This window comes from Oncorhynchus kisutch, linkage group LG22, assembly GCF_002021735.2.
Source record: "Oncorhynchus kisutch isolate 150728-3 linkage group LG22, Okis_V2, whole genome shotgun sequence".
In the NCBI taxonomy this organism is placed as follows: domain Eukaryota; kingdom Metazoa; phylum Chordata; class Actinopteri; order Salmoniformes; family Salmonidae; genus Oncorhynchus; species Oncorhynchus kisutch.
The window spans coordinates 24,572,064-24,590,100 of record NC_034195.2 but is presented as its reverse complement, the minus strand read 5'-3'; the positions used below and the strand labels follow the sequence as shown (position 1 = coordinate 24,590,100).

General features: G+C 42.2%; 1 protein-coding gene across 2 annotated transcripts in view; it reads left to right on the top strand.

Moving 5' to 3' along the window:
* Positions 1-6,247: 6,247 nt before the first annotated feature.
* Positions 6,248-18,037, top strand: part of LOC109867380 (guanine nucleotide-binding protein G(o) subunit alpha) — a 125,836-nt gene continuing 114,046 nt past the window's right edge. For both annotated transcript variants that reach the window (XM_020456521.2, XM_020456522.2), the window contains exons 1-2: positions 6,248-6,691; positions 6,872-6,914. In XM_020456521.2, the coding sequence (XP_020312110.1) occupies positions 6,574-6,691; positions 6,872-6,914 (161 nt within the window). In that variant the 5' untranslated portion in view covers positions 6,248-6,573. The remainder of the gene's footprint in view (positions 6,692-6,871; positions 6,915-18,037) is intronic.

Here is an 18,037-nt window from a genome sequence, read left to right as displayed (position 1 = left end):
GTATGTAAAGGAACTGAACGGCTTCTGTATTACCACTAACTCTTTTCAGACAGATCTGTTGCAGAGCTTAAAATCTATCGCTGTACTAAATGATATAAATTCTTATCATGTTCATTCTGAAAGGGGCCAGCCCAGTCTTATACTCAGACTGCTTTAAATTGACCTGTAGGCTACGGAATGAGGTTGGACGAGAAAATAAAGGTTTACAGATGAGGTTGAAGAATTTAGGAAAGGACAACAATTATGAATTTTCAGACTGGACCTTTCTGACATTTCATTAAAACGCTTCTCTGGGAGAAACCTCAACGGTCTGGTGATAATTATATTGCCTGCTACATTACCGCAGGGAGATTGTCACTCCATGACCATCCCACTCTCAGGGACACTGCTGCTCATCTGGCAAAGGCTGAATGTTGCTCCTCATGCTCTCAGAGATCTATTACAGAGCTCCTTCAGACACTGACGCTAAAGTAACAATCCTCTGGCCTGATTTAATTTCCAAAGATTGAAGGTCTAGGCAGGATGTTGAAAAAGTCAATTGTTGTAAATTAGCACTTGCATCCAGTTTGAATATAGAAATGGAGATACAGTATGTGATCAAGTCTGACCTCTGGCACTTTCATAGTGAATAGGTCAAATTAATAACTGTTAGGGTGTCATTATTTTGGATTGGGCTGCTCAGAACAGTATGTGATGAACTCCATAGAGTGAATTATCTTGAATAAATCTGTATTGAGGACACTGTATTACCAAAAGGATAGAATGTGTGGTTACAATGATACATTAAGTTGATAAGTTCTGACTGTTAACTAATATCCTTCCATGCCACACGCACACTGGTTTAGGCTCAAACCAGCGACCCTCGGCACACATCGACAACAGCCTCCCTCGAAGCATCGTTACCCGTCGCGCCACAAAGGCCGTGGCCCTTGCAGAGCAAGGGGAACAACTACTTCAGGTCTCAGAGCAAGTGATGTCACCGATTGAAACGCTATTAGCGCGCACCACCGCTAACTAGCTAGCCATTTCACATCGGTTACACACGCACGCACACACACACACACACACACACACGCACTCACACACACGCACTCACTTACACACACGCACTCACACACACAATAATAATAATATTTCCACCAATAAAAATCAAATATAGCATTGATATTTGATTACTTATGGAAAAAGGCATATTATATCAGAATAAAGGATCATTTTCATCTAACGGACTGAATGGGTTTCATCGAGTGTTGTTTAGCTACCTTTTGTCTGCCCGTGGCTGCCTCTTGCATGGTTCCTGGAAACCTTGCATCATATCAGATATATTCATTGTGCAACAGGATCAAATATATTATCAAAGCTTGTTACTTAGATTTGGGGATTTTTCCCCTAAGCTTGTTACTTAAATTAGGGGATTTTTCATAAGAACTCTTACCAATTGTTCTGTATGAGTAAAGATGAAGATTATAGGTATTCACTCACAGTCAAGATGTTTTTTTTGTAATCATACCCCTTCAACTCATCATCACTAAAATGGGCTATTCCAGCTTTCATGTGGCAGCCTACCCTCTCACACAATTGATTCCTGAGTAGGAGATTAGATTGCACTTCTGGCTAATGTAATGCAGAGAGCATAATACTCCTGTCTCCTTCCTTCAACTGTTATTCCTTCGCTCTCTTGCCTGTTGTTTATATCAGCATCACAGTGTTGTTAAATAAGTGATAATGTGTGTGCAATAAATCAAAAGGATACTGATTATTTTGTACATTATGTATTTTCATATTGATAAATCACATACAATTTCTATCCACAGGCAGATAGATGTAAGCTGGCCCAGATCACTTAGAGAGAATGAAAAGGAGCTTTACACTTTCAGAGAGTAATCTTGATAGCATCTATTAATTGATTTAAGGAAGACGCTGTCAGCAGCATATCTCCAATATCCACACAAAGATAAAATGGTGTTCTATAGAAATATTGAGGTTTTTCATGGGGACTAATAGTGCATGAGAAAATACCTCTTCATCATTAAATCAGCTTTCTTTCCTCTCGCATGGACCTGTCACCTGCTAATTTGTTCTTCACAGGACCCAAGAGCAAGTCCCAGGTCAGACTATTGTTGAGATCACCATGATGTAGCAGGTGAGATTCCCACAAGATAGAGTATTCAATTAAATGACAAGAAAACAAGGGGAGTGATTGGGGACATTACCCTGTGTAGGGTGCAGTCTTTTGGACAGGATGTTAAATGGGTGTCCTGACTCTCTGTGGTCAATAACGATTCCATGGCACTTATCGTAAGAGTAGGGGTGTTAACCCCGGTGTCCTGCCTAAATTCCCTATCTGGCCCTCGTACCATCATGGCCATTGAATCATCCCCAGCTTCCAATTGGCACATTCATCTCCCCTCCTCCCCCCTGTAACTATTACCCAGATCATTGCTGTAAATGAGATTGTGTTCTCAGTCAACTTACCTGGTATAATAAGGGTTAAATAAAAGTTAAATAGAAAGTAATAGGAAAGGGAAAAGAAAGATGAGGAAAAGCATTGCATATATTTTGTCACTCTGTTTCAGAAAGAGAGGGAGAGCATAAAAGAGAACCTGAATTGTTTATTAAGATTAAGAATCCTTGTGTGACTGTTTCTGCGTGTGTATTTAGGGGCTGCACCGATATGATTGAATGCATTGTAATCTGTAAGACAAGCCCTGGCTGACTACTATGTAATGGTGTGTGGGCAGACATCCACTACCAAGTTCAATCATCACACAGACACTTATGTGTTGTTTCAATTCTCTCTATTCTATTCTGAAAGGAACACTCACTGTCACAATGGAGAACATTGACCAGAAATCTATGCTAAACTCACCATATGATAACTATCAAAATTGTAAAACAGTGCCTTCAGAAATTATTCACACCCCTTGACTTTTTCCATATTTCGTGTTACAGCGTGAATTTAAAATGGTTTCAATCTATATTGTGTCACTGCTCTACACACAATACCCCATAATGTCAAGGTGGAATTATGTTTTTAGAATTGTTACAAATTAATTACAAATGAAAAGCTGAAATGTTTTGAGTCAATAAGTATTCAACACTTTTGTATTGGCAAGCCTAAATAAGTTCAGGAGAGTAAAAATGTGCTTAACAAGTCACATAATAAGTTGTATGGATAATAGTGTTTAACATGATTTTAAAATGACTACCCTCTGAACCACACACACACAATTATATGTAAGGTCCCTCAGTCGAGCAGTGAATTTCAAACACAGATTCAACCACAATGACAAAGGACGTTTTTCAATGGTACGCAAAGAAGGGCACCTATTGGTAAAAAAATAAAAAATCTTTGAGCATGGTGCAGTTACTATTTACATTGTGTATCAATACACTCAGTCACTACAACGATACAGAAACCCTTGATAACAGTTGCCGGTGAGGAAGGAAACCGCTCAAGGATTTCACCATGAGGCCAGTTACAGAGTTTAACGGCTGTGATAGGAGCTACTGTAACTAAGGATGTAACAATAATAACATAAATGACAGAGTAAAAAGAAGGAAGCCTGTACAGAATAAAAAATATTCCAAAACATGCATCCTGTTTGTAATAAAGGTCTAAAGTAATATTGAAACAAAAAAAAATCCAGCAATCTACACACAATACCCCATAATGACAAAGCAAAAACAGGTTTTTAAAAATGTTTGCAAAATTATTATACATTGAAAAATACGGAAATGTCACATTTACATAAGTATTCAGACCCTTTACTCAGTACTTTGTTGCAGCACCTTTGGCAGCGACTACAGCCTCGAGTCTTCTTAGGTAGGACGCTACAAGGTTGGCACACCTGTATTTGCAGAGTTTCACCCATTCTTCTCTGCAGATCCTCTTAAGCTCTGTCAGGTTGGATGGGGAGCGTTGCTGCACAGCTATTTTCATGTCTCTCCAGAGATATTTGATCGGGTTCAAGCCCGGGCTCTGGCTGGGCCACTCAAGGGCATTCAGAGACTTGTCCCGAAGCCACTCCTGCATTGCCTTGGCTGTGTGCTTTGGGTCGAAGTCCTGTTAGAAGGTGAACCTTCGCCCCAGTCAGAGGTGCTCAGAGCTCTGGAGCAGGTTTCCACAGAATCTCTCTGTACCTTGCTCCGTTCATCTTTACCTCATCCTGACTAGTCTCCCAGTCCCTGCCACTGAAAAGCATCCCCACAACATGATGCTGCCATCACCATGCTTCAACGTAGGGATGGTACCAGGTTTCCTACAGAAGTAACGCTTGGAATTCAGACCAAAGAGTTCAATCTTGGTTTCATCAGACCAGAGAATCTTGTTCTCATGGTTTGAGAGTCATTTTGTGCCTTTTGACAAACTCCAAGCGGGCCGTCATGTCCCTTTTACTGAAGAGTGGCTTCTGTCTGGCTACTTTACAATAAAGGCCTGATTGGTGGAGTGCTGCAGATTGTCCATCTGGAAGGTTCTCCAATCTCCACAGAGGAACTCTGGAGCTCTGTCAGAGTGACCATCGGGTTCTTGGTCACCTTCCTGACCAAGGCCCTTCTCCCCCGGTTGCTCAGTTTGGCTGGGCGGCCGGCTCTAGGAAGAGTCTTGGTGGTTCTAAACTTCTTCCATTTAAGAATGACGGAGGCCACTGTGTTCTTGGGTAACTTCAATGCTGCAGACATTTTTCGACACAATCCTGTCTCTGAGCTCTACGGACAATTCCTTTGACCTTATGGCTTGGCTTTTTCTCTGACATGCACATTCAACTTTGGGTCCTCATATGGTTGTGTGCCTTTCCAAATCATGTCCAATCAATTGAATTTACCACAGGTGGACTCCAATCAAGTTGTAGAAACATCTCAAGGATGATCAATGGAAACAGGATGCTCCTGAGCTCAATTTCAGGTCTCATAGCAAAGGGTCTGAATATGTATGTAAATAAGGTATCTTTTTAAAAATTGTAATACATTTGCTAAAGTTTCTAAAAAACTGTTATTGTTAGCTTTGTCATTGTGGGGTTTTGTGTGTAGATTGCTGAGGATATTTGTATTTAATCCATTTTACAATAAGGCTGTAGAGCTAAGCACAGGTGACAAACTAGAGGAAAACTTGGTTCAGTCTGCTTTCCAACAAACACTAGGAGACAAATTCACCTTTCAGCAGGACAATTACCTTAAATACAAGGCCAAATATTCACTGCAGTTGCTTACCAAGATGACATTGAACGTTCCCGAGTGCCTATTTACAGTTTTGACTGTAAATCGGCGTGAAAATCTATGGCAGGCTTGAAAATGATCAACTTGACTGAGCTTGAAGAATTTTAAGAATAAATGGGCAAATATTGTACAATCCAGGTGTCCAAAGCTCTTAAGCCTTGTTCACACTGCAGGCCTCAATGTTCAAATCAGTTTTGTTTTTCAAATCTGTTTTGGAATACTGACTGTCCAAATGGCAAGTTACAAGTCACCAAATCAAATGTGTGTGTTCAGAGGCTGGTTATGGCACACGGCACAGCCAGGTAACTGGCCTCATGTGCACTGCTGAATAATGAATTAAAATCTATTGTATTGAATAATACGTTTCATTTGACCTACATTCAATGGTCTTGTAAAATAACTTAATTGTCACAACAAATAAATCATGAATGAATTCTAAATCTATGAAAAATACCTGCTGGTGTTTCAAAACTAAATATGGGTTTCATCAGATGCTAATGATGTACTCCAGCCATTTACATGTACTCATTTAACAGATGCTCACTCTTATCCAGGGCTACTAACATGAGCAATTAGAGTTAAGTGCCTTGTGCAAGGGCACATTGACTTTTTGCCTAGGGGATTCGAACCAGTGACCTTTTGGCAACTGGCCACATGCTCTGAACCATTAGGCTACCTGCCGACCCATAATTAGATGAACTGTGTGCTATTTGCATAATAAGTTAATTACAAGCCAATTATGATTTAATAAGATCACACCTAACCCCGACAGACAATCTGTTTTGCTTCCTTTGCATATCAGAGGAAATCTGACACAACTGGAAAGCTACCTGCTCTGTTACAGAAATCCCTGTCCGAAAAGTTAACCCCTGTAGAATAAATAAAATAAAAATGACTTGAGATCGTCAAACAGGTAGTGCAAAACGGTACTCTGCGCCACCAGGACTGTGGCTCTAGCATGTCTCCTGCGCTGATTGGTCCTGACGTCAGCGAGATTGTCTGAGTGCGGAGCCAAGCGCGCTCCCCCCTACATTGAGCAAGCTAAACGATGCGAGCGCTCGCAGCCGTCCAGTAGAGTTTCCCAGCCCGCGGACCAAGCACAACACCGAAAAAAACAGACCGTGTGAGGGCAATATACGAAGACCAGTGCTTTTTTCAAACAAGTGTCAAACGTTATCGTGGGGGATTGTTTTAAATGCTTTAACTAGTCGCCGACAGAGCGCGAGAGAGTGGAACGAGAGCGAGTCAGCCAGCCTAGAGAGGGATAAGGAAGAAAGAGGGAAAGTAATTGCTGGTATATTTTGGTCCTCGCCAACCGTTACTTTGGATATCAAGAAGATCAGAGGTTGTGTAGTCATGGGATGTACACTGAGCGCCGAGGAGAGAGCGGCTTTGGACAGGAGCAAGGCTATCGAGAAAAACCTAAAAGAAGATGGAGTCACTGCCGCGAAAGACGTAAAACTACTCCTGCTTGGTAAGATGCTTCAGGAGGAGGGGTGGCCCTCGGCTTCTTGTCCATAATCTGAAGTGTCAAAATCACACACCCGCTTTCTGGTTCCATAGCCAGACGCTAATCTGACTATGAATAGGAATATAAATGAAAACTACAGCATTTATGTACTTTACAGCCCCTTGTCTCTTTTCATCCATCCAGGGGCTGGGGAGTCAGGAAAAAGTACCATCGTGAAACAGATGAAGTAAGTGCCACGGTCTAGCAATTCTTTGCATTGAATGTGTATGATGGATAGGCTACGCATGAGGCTACACACACACAGTGGCTATAGCTTGTGATTGAAGAGTATAGGCTACAGAAGCTTATTTGGTCCGCCATATTTTAAAGTAATTATTACCTTTACTGGCGGGAAGAGTTACTGGCGGTGTAATTTATTGGCTTAAACCAACAGCGTTGCGGTTACGGGAACATATCGATGAGCTGTTCACAAAAATGGTGCTGAAATCGGAACCTGTTTTGCCTACAGCTAATGCACTTTGGCTTTCACGGAGAGCTTGTCTGTCTACAATGAACCGCGCACTGACCAGTTTCGAGAATCCCTCTCAATTAATCTTTGTGGCATGTTTAATCGCACATTTATGCCCCCTGGCCCTCATTATTTGATCTCGCGGTGTGCGGGCTGCTTTATCAAGTGTAGAGAAATAAGCGTGTAATAGCTACTATATGTAACCGGGGTATAGAATACAGCCTTAAAACTGGACACCTTTTGTGGGCTATATCTGCTGGTTTGAACGTTTGGTTGGTGTCAATGCCAAATTAGTTGATTCTGTGAAGTAAACCCATGCGATATAGTTGATGAAGATATTACATTGTTCTCAAATAGCCTACACACATGTAGGATATCTGGTCGAATAATTGGGTGGGAACTTATCACGGCCATTTTTATTTGCCTGCCTCTAAGCCAACACCCTTTCTTTGCCGAATTACATGCCTTTAATCAATCAAACCAATCGTTAAGCAATTTCAGACATTCATCTAATTAAGAAGTCAGATTAATGTTTTAATGGCTGTCATTATTTCAACTGTATACCAGCATAGTGTGCGTCTTGGTCTCAGTTTGCTGTGGGGATGCATCTAGACTTGTATATTAATCTTGTCTAGAATAGGCTGGTGTATGACTACACTGGCATTGGCACATTCGTAGTTTTGATTATGGTTTACTCAACCTATAATAAAGAAAGGGACAGGAATGTGACTGGTTGTCAGATATTTGATAAAGAAACGCCTCACATTTTCAATTGATTGCAGGGCTACTGCCATTTTCAGACACCTTCTGAGTAATTGCTGTCTGTGATTAAATAACATCTAATAGCTACCACAACCTTTTCAGTTTAAACTTTTTTACCACATGAATCAAAGTACCTATTGCAGAATCATTTCAGCCGGTTTCGGTGGTGGACAGTGCCCCTCAGCCTGTGCTCAATGGTTTCCCTTCGGACATTCAACTCTTTCCGTTATTGGGATCAAGTTCTCTGAACAAGGGTGGAAAACCCGGAGTGGCATTTCACACCTTTGGTCATCTCTGGATGTTCAATGACGTGTTGTAGTGATTTCAGCGGGTCTGGAGGTTTAGGGTAATGCAATATTGTGTGGATGAAGGGTGGGTGGGTGGGTGGGTGGGCGGGTTGAATAAAGAGAAAGCATTGCATTAAAAATCCATAAAATGTATAATTCTTGTTGAATTCTTATCTCTAGGCTACATTTAGGTTTTTCTTTCATTATTTGTATCTGCTGTTAGGCCCTAAAGCTTGCGCTTAGGCTACGCACTAACTGTTGCATGCCAAATACACACCAATTGCCAAATAATTTTGGGAACGTTGGCAGAAAAAGTATTAGAGAAAAGCTGTAATATGAAGAGATGAAAATAAATAGAAGGGAGTCTAATTTTTGGGAAAGATTTAAGTGGTAAAAGAGGATGATGGCGGTGCCGGCTATGTTATGTGTAATGATTGTGAGGCGCTATACAAATTCGACAGTCACAAGACGGGGACATCATGGGAACTGTACTGTTCAGATGGGTTCAATGGAATAGCAGCCCAACTGAAGTCTGGACACTGACTGTAGGTCTATAACCTCTACAATAGCTTAATATAATATTAACTCCTGCAGATCTAAGCATGTCTTGCAGTAAAATTATAGACCAAATGTAAATTGACTCGGGAACAGGAGTGGAGAAATATTATTTCTTTCTTTCAGCGTCTTGAAAGCTGATAGTATTTTTAAAATCACACAAAATATTGATCCAAGCCGAACTGAAATCTTATCAAAAACATGTTGGGTCATTTTAACAGCTCATAATTTCCTTAAAACCAGTCAAATTGGAAATTTTACCCGAACATTTTTTCAAATTTCTTTTTGTTGAGTTATTTAATTTTCTCCCTGGTCCCTAAACGACTACAGAGAAGCAGAGATGAAAGAGAAGAACTTTACCGATGTCAAATAGATGAAGCATTCATTCTATCGATCTATGACATTCTGGTGAGCAAGGTTTTATTTAGTCTTCTAGAGCAACAAGTAATGACAGAAGAAAAGCTGCATGTATCTAATTCTAGTCAAGTTAACAAACAAACTGTCAGAAATAAGAAGAAACTTAGTCCCATCTATAAAGGCCTGTCAAAATAATGGTTCCACCATCTGACCGTACAGTGTATTTTCTATATTTGCGGGTTAGGGTCGGGTGCAGGCCTCAGATTCTCACTTCATTACATAGTCGGGCGGTTGTCGATGTGTTATTAGCAATTACAGGCGGGTGCGGGTGAACAAACAGCTGAACCACACATCACCATTGTGTTGCTAAGAGAGCTGTTACCTTGGCAGATTCGATTGAGATTGTGTTTTTTGTAAATAGGTACATTGGTGGCATGTGCAACATCATTTCATTATGAAGAAGAAACCAAACTGCATTTGATGCAAAAGTGAGTGAAAAATGATAAGGGAAGGTTTTAAAAGCAATTTCCTAACTACTCTAACCAAATGCAATTATATTTGTCACATGCTTCGTAAAAGAACAGGTGTAGACTAACAGTGAAACGGTTACTTACGGGCCCTTTCCAACATTGAGTAACGATAATATGTGCAGGGGTACGAGGTCGAGGAATAAAGTAACTAGGCAACAGGATAGATAAAACAGTAGCAGCAGCGTATGTGATGAGCCAAAAAGATTTGTGCAAAAAGGGTCAATGCAGATAGTGAAATAGTTAACCAAATAGCAACCCGGACTAACTATTTATCGCTCTTATGACATGGGAGTAGAAGCTGTTCAGGGTCCTGTTGGTTCCAGACTTGGTGCATCAGTAGCAGACAGAACAGTTTATGACTTGGGTGGCTGTAGTCTCAATTTTTAGGACCTTCTGACACCATCTGGTATCTAGGTCCTGGATGGCAGGGAGCACAACCCCAGTGATGTACTGGGCCTCACTACACTCTGTAGCGCCTTGCAGTCAGATGCCGAGCAGTTGCCATTCCAAGCGGTGATGCAGCCAGTCAAATGCTCTCAAATGGTGCAGCTGTAGAACATAGAGGATCTGAGGGCCCAGTACAAATCTTTTCTAGCCTACTAAGGGGGAAGAGGCGTTGTCGTACCCTCTTCACAACTGTGTTGTTGTGTGTGGACCATGATAGGTCCTTAGTGATGTGGATACAGAGGAACTTAACGCTCTCGCCCCGCTCTACTACTATTACAAAAAAGGTGCTATATAGAACCTAAAAGGGTTCTTCAGCTGTCCCCATAGGATAACCCTTTGAAGAACCCTTTTGGTTCCAGGTAGAACCTTTGGGTTCCATGTAGAACCCTTTCAACAGAGGGTGCTACATGGGACCCAAAACGGTGCTCCTATGGGGACAGCCAAATAACCCTTTTGAAACCATTTTTTCCTAAGAGTGTACAGCCATTGATGTTGATGTTTTCTGTGGTCCACGATCAGCTGGTCTCACTCTGCCAGGTCTCTGACCTTCTCTCTATAGGCTGTCTCATTGTCGTCGATGATCAGGCCTACCAACGTCGTCTCGTCAGCAAACTTAATGATGGGTAAGGAAATTGTGCACGGCCACGCAGTCGTGGGTGAACAGGGAGTACAGGAGGGGCCCCCTGTGTTGAGAGTCAGTGTGGCGGCTATGTTGTTGCCTACTCTCACCACCTGGGGGCGGCCTGTCAAGAAGCCCAGGATCCAGTTGTAAAGGGAGGTGATCAGTCCCAAGGTCCATAGCTTGGAGGTTACTATGGTGTTGAACACTGAGCTGTAGTCAATGAACAGCATTCTCACATAGGTGTTCCTCTTGTCCAGGTGGGAGAGGACAGTGTGTAGGGCAATAGAGATTGCATCTTCTGTGGATCTATTGGGGCGGTATGCAAATTATAGTGGGTCTAGGGTGTAAGGTAGAGGTGATATGATCCTTGACTAGTCTCCCAAAGCACTTCATGATAACATAAGTGAGTACCTATTGGTAAAAATAAATTACGGCGGTATGTGAATTGGAGTGGGTCCAGGGTGTCTAGGATAATTGTGTAGTGTAGATGTGAGCCATGACCAGCCTTCCAAAGCATTTCATGGCAACAGATGCTAAGGGGAAATAGTCATTTAGACAGGTACCCTTGGTGTTATTGGGCACAGGGATTAGGGTGGTCTACTTGAAACGTAGGTATTACAGACTGGGTCAGGGAGAGGTTGAAAATGTCAGTGAAGACGCTTGTCAGCTGGTTGGCTCATGCTCCGAGTACACGTCTGAATGTTAACCTGTTTAAAGGTCTTACTCACATTGGTTACGGAGAGCGTGATCACACAGTCGTCCGGAACAGCTGGTTCTCATCCATGGTTGTGCTGTTTGTCTCGAAGCGAGCATAGAAGACATTTAGCTTGTCTGGTAGGCTCACGACTGGGTTTCCCTTTGTAATCCGTGATAGTTTGCAAGCCCTGCCAAATCGGACGAGTGGCAGAACCAGCGTAGTAGGATTCAATCTTAGTCCTGTATTGACACCTTGCCTGTTTGATGGCTCGTTAGATTTTCTTATAAACGTCAGGATTAACTTATTCTAAGTTAGGCGAGCAGAACCTCAAGACTGTCTTAATATTAGGGATTGTGCACCAGGTAACAAAGACCCCACCCCCTTGAGCTTACCCGAGGCTGCCGTTCGATCCTGCCGGTACATAAAAAAATCCGTGTCCTTGTTTGGCCACGACTCCTAGAAATGTAGAATATTACAGTTCTCCAGGTCCCGTTGATAGGATAGTCTTGAACGGAGCTTGTTCAGTTTGTTCTCCAGTGATTGTATGTTGTTCATCAATAGAACGGAGCGTAGAGGGGGTTTAAGAGTCGAGGCTGTTATAGCAGCAAAGGGGGGGACCAACTCCATATTAATGCCCATGATTTTGGAATGAGATGTTATACAAGCAGGTGTTCACAAACTTTTGTAATGAGATAGAGATATAGATGATAGATATGCACACATGCAATAATTTCAACTATTTCTGAGTTACAGTTCATAAGGAAATAGGTCAATTTAAATGAATTCATTAGGCCCTAATCTATGGATTTCACATGACTATGCAGGGGCGCAGCCAATCAGAATAACTTATTTTGCACAAAAAGTGCTTTATTACAGAAATAAATACTCCTCAATTTCATCAGCTGTCCAGTTGGCTTGTCTCAGAAGATCCTGCAGGCGAAGAAGCCGGATGTGGAGGTCCTGGGCTGGCATGGTTACACGGTTGTGACGCCGGTTGGACATGCTACCAAATTCTCTAAAACGATGTCTGAGGCGGCTTATGGTAAAGAAATTAACATTCCATTCTCTGGCAACAGTTCTGATCGCGACAAACCATTTCTGTATGGACCTCACTTTATGCACGGGGGTATTGTCATGGTGAAACAGGGAAGGGCCTTCCCCAAATCTTTGCCATAAAGTTGGAAGCACAGAATCGTCTAGAATGTCATTGTATGCTGTAGTGTTAAGATTTCCCTTCACTGGAATTAAGAGGCCTAGCCCGAACCATGGAAAAACAGCCCCAGACCATTATTCTTCCTTCACCAAACTTTACAGTTGGCACTATACATTGGGGCAGGCAGTGTTCTCCTAGTGTTCTCCTGACGTTGCTTCCAGAGGCAGTTTTGAACGCGGTAGTGAGTGTTGCAACAGAGGACAGCATTTTCACATGCTACACGCTTCAGTACTTGGCGGTCCCGTTATGTGAGCTTGTGTGACCTACCACTTCACGGCTGAGCCGGTTGTTGCTTCTATACATTCACTTCAATAACGGCACTTACAGTTGACCGGGACAGCTCTAGCGGGGCAGAAATTTAACAAACTGACTTGTTGGAAAGGTGGTATCCTATAATGTTGCCACGTTGAAAGTAACTGAGCTCTTCACTAAAGCCATTATACTGCCAATGTTTGTCTATGGAGATTGCATGGCGGTGTGGTCGATTTTATACACCTGTCAGCAATGGGTGTGGCTGAAATATCCACTGATTTGAAGGGGTGTCCACATACTTGTGTGTGATATATATATATACACACACACACACACACACACACACACACACACACACACACACACACACACACACACACACACACACACATTCTATAGATTTCAACAATTTTGTATAACAATAAATAAAACTCAAGTTTTGAATTCGGCATTGTTTTGTGTATCCGTTCATAAAGCATATGCCATGGAATCAGTACATAGAAATGTTCCTCCCCACTATTTTGCAACCTGTATGGCACAGCTTTCAATGTTTTGGTCCTTAAATGAAACTGGTATACTTTATCACAATTTTCTTTAGCCAATTTTGGTCTTTAATGCAGGGCCGACAGACAAGTTCCTTACCTTCAGGGTATTTATTAACAAGGCACAGTACAAGGACACAGAGGTGCAAGGAGGAAGATTTGATGGCTTGTAAGGCCAGTAGGTAAGTTTGTGATACAAGTTATGATATGAGGTAGTGGTTCTGGGGGATACAACATATTAGGCTATTCAAAACAAAGTGCCATAACTAATAGGATAATGTTAGTGTATAACAGGAACAAAGGATGTCACCGAGAGAGATATATCTCTACACACAGAGTGTACAAAACATTAGGAACACCTGCTCTTTCCATGACAGACTTACCAGGTGAAAGCTATGATCCCTTATTGATGTCACTTGTTAAATCCACGTCAGTGTAGATGAAGCGGAGGAGACAGGTTTAAGAAGGATTTGTAAGCCTTGAGACATGGATTGTGCATGTGTGCCATTGAGGGTGAATGGGCAAGCCAAAATATTTAAGTGGCTTTGAACATGGTATGGTAGTGTCCATGCCCCGATTAATTGAGGCTGTTCTGAGGGGAAAGAGGGTACAATTCAAAATTAGGGAGGTGTTTTGTACACATACATTCAGACAAAGGAAGTATTCTGAGGCATATAAGTGGTCTAATTGGCAATGTATATTTACAGTGAGCACCAAAAGTATTGGGACAGTGACATTTGTTGTTTTGGCTCTGTACTCCAGCACTTTGGATTTGAAGTGATACAATGACTAGGAGGTTAAAGTTAACTGTCTGCTTTAATTTGAAGGTACGAATAGAATATGTTTCTAAGCACGTCTACATGAATGTGGATGCTACCATGATTACGGATAGACCTGAATGAATCATGAATAATGAGTGAGAAAGACAGATGCACAAATATCATACCCCCAAGACATGATAACCAAACCTCTCACAATAACAGGGATTCATATTTTTTTATGTGCATCTAACAGTCTCCATGTTATCCTCATAGTATCATTTCAAGTCCAAAGTGCTGGAGTACAGAGCCAAAACAACAACACATGTGTCACTGTCCCAGTACTTTCACTATATATACAGGCAAGGAAGTCAGCAATATGCAATCTTATTAACACATGGACTGCTCCTTACTTACACTCGGGCACGTAGGCCACTAAAAACACTGAACACCTGGAAATGGAGATAAACTGCATTTATAGCTGAGGAAGGGAGAGGAATGATGAATATCAGAGTGAGTTCAGGTTTGGTGAGTTGGCAGCAGAGGGGGCGTGTCCAGAGGGTAATTAGGGAATTGGTGAGATGGCATGGACCTTCAGAACAGCTACCCTGAGCTTTTTTTGTTAGTGAAGCGTAGATGAATGGGGAATGGGGAGCATTAGTTTTAAAGCCCAGCTAATGAGGGATTTAATTGGATGAGAATGCAAGACTGTGAAATCGCTAGCCAGCAGTGATTACAATACAGAATAATATGTTGCTGCAGGTACAATGGAAGCATGTTTGGAATGTTGGCGTGTGTGAGAATAAATCGGTGTGTTTGTCTGACCTGAGAGGAACAACGTCTAGTGTGTTAAGTGTTCATGGGCTTGATTTTCACACCACGCTATTCACGAAAAGGTGTGAAACCATGTCTCTCTTTGTGTTTGTTTGTTTTCTGTGTGTCAGAGAGAGACTTGAACAGAGATCGAGAGGGTCAGAGCGAGGGTGGGGGTGGGTGCTAATATTTGCCAAGCAGAGTGCATGCAGTAAAGGTTTTTCAGGATATGTGATTATGCTACTTAACTGGACCTTTGTCCAGGCAGCAATACCCATCTGCCTCATCATTAGCAGTGTGAGGAGGAAGTGACTAAACTCATGTCACACTAACTCCAACTGGACTGGACTCTTTTACCTAATGCTTAGGCCACACTTTACTATCAAGGAACGGTCAGAGGAATAAATTGTGCACTGTGTATTAGACCGAGGGTGGGTTGGGTGTGTGTGTGTGTTGATGAGATGTAGGCCATGTGTGAACAGGCATCTCTATCTCTTCCATCTCTTTCTCCTCGTTCTCTCTGAGAGGAATGTTTGGACCATCTGTTTATAAAGATGGTGTATTATATGTGTATGGGAAGAGTGGGTCCAGAGTTGGTCCAGGTGGTAAACTGACCACTAGGGCCAGGGTTGGGTAAATGTAATCCGTTAGTTACTAGTTACCTGTCCAATCCGAATGAAATGGTTGAATGGAAACCTGGTGTAATCAGCTACTCCCCAACCCTGCCGAGGGCTCTCTGTGGCGTTTTGTATTTGTAAGCATGCCATGATGATGTGTGTGCCACACTGCGTGCATGTGTGTGGTTGGATTTCTTTCGTGATTCATCACTTGCACATACAGTGGCTTGTGAAAGTATTCACCCCCTTGGCATTTTTCCTATTTTGTTGCCTTGAAACCTAGAATTAAAATGGGTTGTATCATTTGATTTACACAACATGCCTACCACTTTGAAGATGCAAAATATTTTTTATTGTGAAACAAACAAGAAATAAGACAAAAAAAACAGGAAACTTGAGCGTGCATAACTATTCACCCCCTCAAAGTCAATACTTTGTAGAGACACCGTTTGCAGCAATTACAGCTGTAAGTCTCTTGGGGTATGTCTCTATAAGCTTGGCACATCTAGCCACTGGGGTTTTTGCCCGTTCTTCAAGGCAAAACTGCTCCAGCTCTTTCAAGTTGGAAGTCATACCACAGATTCTCAATTGGATTGAGGTCTGTGCTTTGACTAGGCCATTCCAAGACATTTAAATGTTTCCCTTAAATCACTCGAGTGTTGCTTCAGCAGTATGCTTAGGGCCATTGTCCTGCTGGAAGATGGACCTTCATCCCGGTCTCAAAGCTGTGGAAGAATGAAACAGGTTTTCCCTCAAGAATTTCCCCGTATTTAGCGTTATCCATCATTCCTTAAATTCTGACCAGTTTCCCAGTCCCTGCCGATGGAAAAACATCCCCACAGCATGATGCTGCCACCACCATGCTTCATTGTGGGGATGGTGTTCTCGGGGGGGGGGGGGGGGGGGGGGGTGAGAGGTGTTAGGTTTGCGCCAGACATAGCATTTTCCTTGATGGCCAAAAAGCAAAATTTTAGTCTCATCTGACCAGAGTGCCTTCTTCCATATGTTTGGGGAGTCACCCACATGCCTTTTGGCGAATACCAAACATGTTTGCTTATTTTCTTCTGGTCACTCTTCTGTAAAGCCCAGCTCTATGGAGTGTATGGCTTAAAGTGGTCCTATGGACAGATACTCCAAATCCGCTGTGGCGCTTTGCAGCTCCCCGCTGTGGCGCTTTGCAGCTCCTTCAGGGTTTCCAATCTCCGCTGTGGAGCTTTGCAGCTCCTTCAGGGTTTCCAATCTCTGCTGTGGAGCTTTGCAGCTCCTTCAGGTTTTCCAATCTCTGCTGTGGAGCTTTGCAGCTCCTTCAGGGTTTCCAATCTCTGCTGTGGAGCTTTGCAGCTCCTTCAGGTTTTCCAATCTCCACTGTGGAGCTTTGCAGCTCCTTCAGGGTTTCCAATCTCCGCTGTGGAGCTTTGCAGCTCCTTCAGGGTTATATTTGGTCTCTTTGTTGCCTCTCTGATTAATGCCCTCCTTGCCAGGTCCGTAAGGTTTGGTGGGCGGCCCTCTCTTTGCAGGTTTGTTGTGGTGCCCTATTCTTTCCATCTTTGAATAATGGACTTAATGATGTTCAAAGTTTCTGATATTTTTTTATAGCCCAACCTTGATCTGTACTTCTCCACAACTTTGTCCCTGACCTGTTTGGAGAGCTCCTTGGTCTTCATAGTACCGCTTGCTTGGTGGTGCCCCTTGCTTATTAGTGGTGTTGCAGACTCTGGGGCCTTTCAGAACAGGTGTATATATACTGAGATCATATGACACTTAGATTGCACACAGGTGCACTTTATTTAACTAATTATGTGACTTCTGAAGGTAATTGGTTGCACCAGATCTTATTTATGGGCTTCATAGCAAAGGTGGGGAATACATATGCACACACCACTTTTCAGTTTTTAATTTAATTTTATTTTTTTAAACAAGTTTTCCATTTCCCTTCACCAATTTGGACGATTTTGTGTATGTCCATTACATGAAATCCAAATAAAAAGCCATTTAAATAACAGGTTGTAACGTGACAAAATAGGAAAAATACCAAGGGGGTGAATACTTTTGCAAGGCGCTGTAAGGGGCTTTGTAAATCAAGTTTGGATGTATTAGCAGTTTATTAAATTATTGGATAAAGGAAAGGAAAGGAATCGAAGTTGGTATTAGACCTGGATAACTGACATGAGTGTTGAAGTTCTAAGGGTAAAGCAGTCTGATGACTCTGCTTATATTGGTCACATGAACTATGTGTCCTCCTCTTTGATTGGACTGTGATGTTCATCCCCGCTATTCTCCTTTCAAAATATGATTTTGAGTTTGATAGTGAAAACAGTAGGAGAGGTTTTAGATGTTGGTAAAAGCATTTCCTCAGCCTATTTGTCTGCATTAGTCTCCATGGTTCTCT